General features: G+C 42.0%; 1 protein-coding gene across 1 annotated transcript; it reads right to left on the bottom strand.

Annotated features, from left to right (window-relative positions):
• Positions 1–1,128: 1,128 nt before the first annotated feature.
• On the bottom strand, positions 1,129–3,500 carry LOC147627175 (uncharacterized). The gene has a single exon (XM_086815797.1). The coding sequence runs from the start codon at positions 3,135–3,137 to the stop codon at positions 1,797–1,799; it is 1,341 nt and encodes a 446-aa protein (XP_086671923.1). The 5' UTR covers positions 3,138–3,500; the 3' UTR covers positions 1,129–1,796.
• Between the last annotated feature and the right edge of the window lie 3,190 nt (positions 3,501–6,690).

Here is a 6,690-nt window from a genome sequence, read left to right as displayed (position 1 = left end):
AAAGGTTATAACCTTACACACTGTTTGCTCAGCCTTCACACGCATGAGATGATGGTTTCCACATGGTTTCCCATTCTGCCAAATATGTTTGGTGATAGCCAACAAGTAGCAGCTGGTCTTAAGCTCAGATGTTGCATTATCAAGTCCACCTGCTCAGCCCCCCAAGAACACAACTTTGTGCAGAGTGTGATACACTTCTTGTATGCTCTTTTGTAATTGCTACACTTTAGGATGGTAATTCTCTCTCTCTCTCTCTCTCTCTCTCTCTCTCTCTCTCTCTCTAGGCACACAGGAACTTTTCTCTTTCCATGAGACCCACTCGTCCTAGGAGATGCTCCACCCAACAGCTTCAGATTTGAGAGTCTCTCCAATCACAAGAAATGTTTCCAGTTTTTTTTTTTTTTTTTTTTGGGGGGGGGGGGGGGGGGGGGGTTCCCCGAAAGGTTTCGTCCCTCGGCTAGGCAACTGCAAGGTTTCGAAAAATCAATATTTTCATGAATTTAAAGTATTTAAAAAGTTATATAAAAATTTATAGGAGCCACCTAAAAACATGAGTGGGCATTATGGGCAAATTGCTTGATTAAATGCCAAAATTGCTTGATTAATAAAGAGATGGGTACAACTGGGAAGAAATAGATGGGGAAACTTCAGTAAATGAGGAGAAATTGGGCAAAGCGGGACAAATAGGAAAAATTGGAGGAGATGGATCCAAATGGGAAAAAGGAAATTAGCCAAATTGGGGGAAATTGGGCAAATTGAGGAAATTAGGCTACCCGCAGATGGATTCTCACAAGTTAAGTCAGAAGTCCTACATGCATCATGCATAGCAATAAGCCTTCACACAGACTTATTGACGAATACCATTACAGTATTTAAAAAATGTGATAGCACAGTCAGCCAGAAAGCCCGAGTTACTCGAATATACATGGAAGTCATCCATCCCCAGGTCTGCATGGCCTAAAACACTGACATATTGACACCACTAAAATTGCTTTGGGCACATAATAAATTGCAGTAAAATATTTTAGATCAATGGAGAGTGCAGATTGTGTTCCATTGTCACAAGCATCAATAATTCTGTCAAGACTCTTGATTTAGCACGTCCCAACAGTAGCAGAACCTGGACAGTTCTTTGAAAATATATCATTTGCAGGTAGAAACTGGTTTAGAGTACATTGGACTATATTCATGACACAGCATGGACTATGCCTGCTCATGATGCAAAGCATGGCTATGTCCAAGATTCATATAGCATGAACTGTATGCTACAGTTTGAGTGTGTGGTAATTTTTTATCCAAACAACATAATGAACCAAAGAGCAGTGGAGACTCACTTTCAGAGGCAAAAATGTCTGTTACATAATCTGGATGGCTTGGGCATCAACACTAGAATGATAAGAAAAACTCTTCGTCCAGATACAACAACAAGCCAACCACCTCGTATGGCTGCATCCATACAAGGTAAGGTCTGGAAATGTAAAGTATTGATGATAAATCATGTTTACAAGTGGGGTCCTAACATGGTAAATTGATGTTCCATTGCAGCCTGCCTCTCTGCTTATGTTCATATGGGTGCCAAGCTTCCCTTTTTCTCCAGAAAGCAGAGAGCTGCCACATTCCATATCCTGTAACATACAAAGGGGGATGGCCCCTCCAGACTCCAAGAAGGCTAAGGGCTTCCAAAAATCCTGTTCTAATCATGCATGCAGAAGATGGCTGCCGAAGCTTGCACAGCAATTTAAGGGTTAGTGACTGTAGTCGGCACCACAACACAGAAATGATCAGCTTGTGCTGGCCTATTGATCAAATATACGAAATGATATCTTTTCTAACTGTAAAGGCCAATCTTCCCCAAGTTGCTGGGGATTCATATCCATAGCCATCTTGAAATCTGTCAGAGATATCAGGGGCTGCATCTTCTCTTTACCCTTCTTGAGAAGTTCAGCCACTGGTCCTGTCCACACCCCATTCATACCTTGATGAAGCTTCATACCAGAAAAAGCAACCTCTTTCACATTCTTATCCAATACAGCAGCACTGTGATCTGGCCTTTCCCGGTCCAGCCCTACTCGGGATCCCATAACATCCATGCACGATTTTATCAGCCTGCTGAGGTACACATCCAATGCACAATTTAGTATATCAGCGCTCTCTCTGCTCACACCCTCCAAACCCTCTGCTGCTGCTGCCTGTTCCATGCACCTATGCATAGTGTCGCTGTCAGGAAGATCTCCAGCATCCATGAAATCCTCCTCCAGACCATCCTGCAGCAGGAGCTGGGCTGGAAAAGCATGGAGCACCGGTCTCCGCCTCCCAGCATCCGTGCTCTCAAAGCGAAAAGGAACCCCTAAAGGTGCTCTGATAGAGCTACCGAATGGCAGTGGTGGCAGAATTTCTTCCCTCTCCTCCTTGAGCAAGGTACTCTCTTCACCACCTAATATTCCTGATTCGACTACACTAGCACTGTCATCTGATGTAGGGCGAAGAACCCGAGCTCGCTTTGCAGGAGGGTCACGCGAGCTATTCGATTCTGCATCCAGCGGCTTAGCAGAACCATCAAGCTGTTGGACCGGTCTGGACAAGTCGGGGGTGGGATGATCCTCACGAGATCCAAGAGGGCTGGCTTTGTGGTCACGCTCACGGAGGGCTGCTGATCTTCCACGGCGTGGGGAGGAGAGAAATGAGTCCCCATTTGACAAGGTCGATGGTGAGGCATGGTGGATGGTATCATCACTGGTGATGCAAGGTGAGTAGGGTTTGAGGGGGGGTTTGGAGGCATGCTGTGCAGGCGGCAGAGGCGATGGTGGGACTTTTGCCTTGACAGCATTGGTCAAGATAGCTTTGACAAGCTGGTTATGCAACGCCACATTCTCTCTACCAATGGTGATAACAACAAGCTTGTCAAGCTCAGGCTTGCTCAGGCGAGAGCTGATGAAGCTTCTGAAGTGGGAAAAATACCTGTTTGCTTTCTCTGCTCCTACTCTCTTCACAATATGGGCCTTAAGATCCAGTACATTGATCCTTTCCATCTCAGTCCATTCTACGCAGCTCTTGGAAGAAGAAGCCCCTTTTAATGGCGATGGCGATGGTGCTGCTGCCAATCGCACCCGGTTCTGCTTGCTCTCCACCATCAACATTAGCGCTTTTGATAACCCTGCTGCATGCGAGCTATGGCTATGGCGATGAAGAAGGCAATCGCATACAAGCTACGGCTACGGCGGAAAACTACACAGCGTTACACCGCAGCCGATTCCTGTAGATTAGGACTTTTACTGTTCCCTGAGCTCGATCCTCCAGGGTTTTGCCACTAGGGTTTCGAACATTAAAACTTCTCCTGGAGTAGCTACCCTTGCGATGACCAAAATGCAGAGCAAAGCAAGCTTCTGAGAACTTCTACACCATTAAGATTAGGGTTTCTCTGCTTCGAATTAGGGTTTCTATGCTTTCCTGCTGCAGAACAAATTGTACACAAAAGCAAAGAAGGGGGGTGCTTACTGCACAGTGCGATTTAGGTCCGCTAACGTCTCCAAACTTCGCGTTTTCAGCCTAAGTCGAGTCCTCGCAAGCAGCCGCCGAGAAGATTACCGCCATCGCCATGCAGAATCGAAGCAGGGACCTGTGAACAGTAGAAATTGGGGAATTCCTATGAAAGCATAGCAAACTGCCAGGACAAGCAAGGGGTCAAACGCGGATGGTACAGCGGCGAGGGAGGTGCAGTGAAGGGTAAACTGGGAGACCTCGGGGATGGATGGCTATGGCGGATCATCAAGGAAGGGGGAACGATGGTTTAACATGCTAATGACGCTGTTTATGACTCATGAAGCTTAACACCTTACAAACAAGAAACAAAATTGCTAGCCTATTTAGTCCACTGACTTGAATATATTTCAAGCAATCACTCTGAAGAGCAAGAGCATATCAATGCCCTTCTTTCAATACTTGAGACTTACAAAGGTATCTTGAATTAGGGAACACCTTACACTGTCACGGAGTTGTCTAGTGAAACCACCGATGCAACAGTGCAAGCATAATTCAATGCAAGGATGATTCGTAAAACATTGACACTGGAGCTTCTACGCATACATCCAAGTACTTGTATTTCTCCCTTAAGCCTGCCAGAGATGACATCATGGTGAGAGTGGAAATGATGCAAGTACAAGTCCTATCTTGCCTTCTGCAACAAAAAATCTTTCAAAATCTTTAGTCCCACATATGAAGAGAAACCTCCTTTTTGTCTCGGGCCACCACCATTGGAAGCTATCACATCCCAAGCTAAGGTCATCTTTTGTTGCTTCTATTTGGCATAATAAGCCAACATCGAGCAAGTGTGCACACCAAATTTTGCCGGCAGAAGGCAGCCACATTGTGCATGTGCATCATGGGCCTAAGGAGCATTCTAACCTCGTGACTAGGGAGATTATCAATTTTCCCTATTAAGTAAGAAGGAGAGTGTAACTTGTAGTTTCTTTTTGTAAAATTGTCATCGAAATTTCTAGCATAAGTCTAGAGATAGGGGGTAATCCTATATGCTATATAAAGCCATGATTTGTAACCATTTGGTTCTTTAAGAGTTTTGTTGGTCCAACTTATATTTGGTAGTTCAATTTCAATCTATAGTTCACGGAGTTCCTTTTGTACAAAAGGAACTCGCAACATACAATACATAGACACTTTTGCATTTGTAATGTGTCATATTGTATTTAAGTACAATACTTGTGTGTCATATTGTATTTCATTTGTACTATGCCAGTATTGTATTTCATTTCTGGTACTAATACTTGTGTTTTAAGCCACGCTATTGCTATGTCGTCAAGTCACTTGCTTGTCGTGCCGAACCAACTTTATAGTGAATGAGTAAGTCCAACCCAACTCTACCTATATATAATGAGTGAGTAAGTTCGCTGAGTCTAACTAGCACCAACTTTAGAATGAGTGAATAAGTGAGTGAGTAAGTTTGCTGAGTCTAACTAGCACCAACTTTATAGTGAGTGAGTAAGTCCAACCCATATAGTGATTGAGTCCAACCCATGTCTACCTATATATAGTGAGTGAGTAAGTCCAACCCAAGTCTACATGTATATAGTGAGTGAGTAAGTTTGCCTTTATACAAACCCAAGTTAATTTTAAGTCTAGTACTAGCTATCCTATGTGATAGCTACAAGTACCTAACCATTGTGAACCTAAGCTAATGCTAATACTTCACTATACTTTTGAAAAGGTGGAATATCTTGAAGCTAGTTGAGGAGGTCTAAGGCAAGCCGACAATGTCTCCCAATTCTGTCTAAGCAAGTTCTTATTCATGAAGTGCCTACAGTACAAGTCTCGCTTCTCAAATCACTTATGTTTGGTGATCATACTAAGAAATATGCTATCAAATTGGCCACATCGATATAAGAAAAGAGATGGAGAAAATTCTTAGGTCATATACCTTACATTCAAAAGCTGTCTTGGATTAGAGGAATTACAATTAGCATTGTAGAAAGTAGTTAGAGAGAAGGCATTATGATTAAAAGCAATCTCATAGTAATACAATTATTAGAGCCTCAAAATTAGAAAAGGAAGGAAGAATTGAGATCAAAGATTTAATATTCACTTATTAGTAGAAGCCAAAAGAAAGCAAAAAAAAACACAATGAGATGGAAGAATTGAGATCAAAGATTGAGTATTCACTTAGTAGAAGCCAAAAGAAAGAAAAAAACAACACTATGAGATGGAGGATGGAACTAGGCATTGGAGGAGAAACGAACTTTGAGAAGTTGAATATCAGAAGAAGAGAGAGAAGAATCTAGAGGGAATCTTGCAAGAAGTTAGTCTTTAAAAAAAGAAGAAGGATGAACTCATGAATAACCTACATGAGCAAAGTCGAGGAAAAAGTTGAGCTACTGTCAACCTTTAAATTCAACGAGATGTGTCATGAAGAGATAGCTCCGATCAAGGAGATGTGTCATGAAGAGATAGTTACAATCATTCCAAAGGTTTGTCCCTCCGCCAAACAAAACAAATAGCCACATGTCCCAAAGAACATCCCAATCAAGCAAAGCAAATTCCAAAAATTTCCTCTTTGCATTCATGTTCAAGCTTTTGAAAGTGAGGCTAGCTTAAACCAATTGCATGAGGATCAAATGACAAATGACAAATTGCATGAGGATGAAACGACAAATTACAAATTGCATGAGAATGAAACGACAAATTCCATTTTGAAAGATTTGAAAGAAAAATCTCTAAAGTGGTAGTATCCCAAGGGATTCACTCACAATAAAGGGGGCATCATCTGCGTGCATGAACCTCAAGAAAAACCCCTATATATGATGCTCATAAGATGATAGCAACCCCTATTTAAGCTTATAAGGATACCTTTAAAAATGACTATGTCACCCCCTTCATTATATCTATGTTTTTTCTCTAGCATTTACACACCCCTTCTCCTTAGATTAAAGTATGTTACTTTGAACCTTATTGAGCAAACATAAGTACTTCATGCATGCTACCAAGAAATAGACGTTAAGTACTAGAGGAAATTATCACTGTAAATCACCACAACCTACTTGAATCATTATTGAAGCATGTTGTGATCATTTCAATATCATTAGATCATTACCATACATGTACCATGAAAGTAAGTACTAAATTTAAGATTTAGTATTCACCTAAATACATGGCCTTACCCCTACCTTATAAGCTTATGCCTCA

Source organism: Cibotium barometz, chromosome 21 (genome assembly GCF_041138505.1).
Source record: "Cibotium barometz isolate CiBa-2024 chromosome 21, ASM4113850v1, whole genome shotgun sequence".
NCBI lineage: Eukaryota > Viridiplantae > Streptophyta > Polypodiopsida > Cyatheales > Cibotiaceae > Cibotium > Cibotium barometz.
Note: the sequence above shows the minus strand (reverse complement) of the source record. Positions and strands in the feature narration are given on the sequence as shown.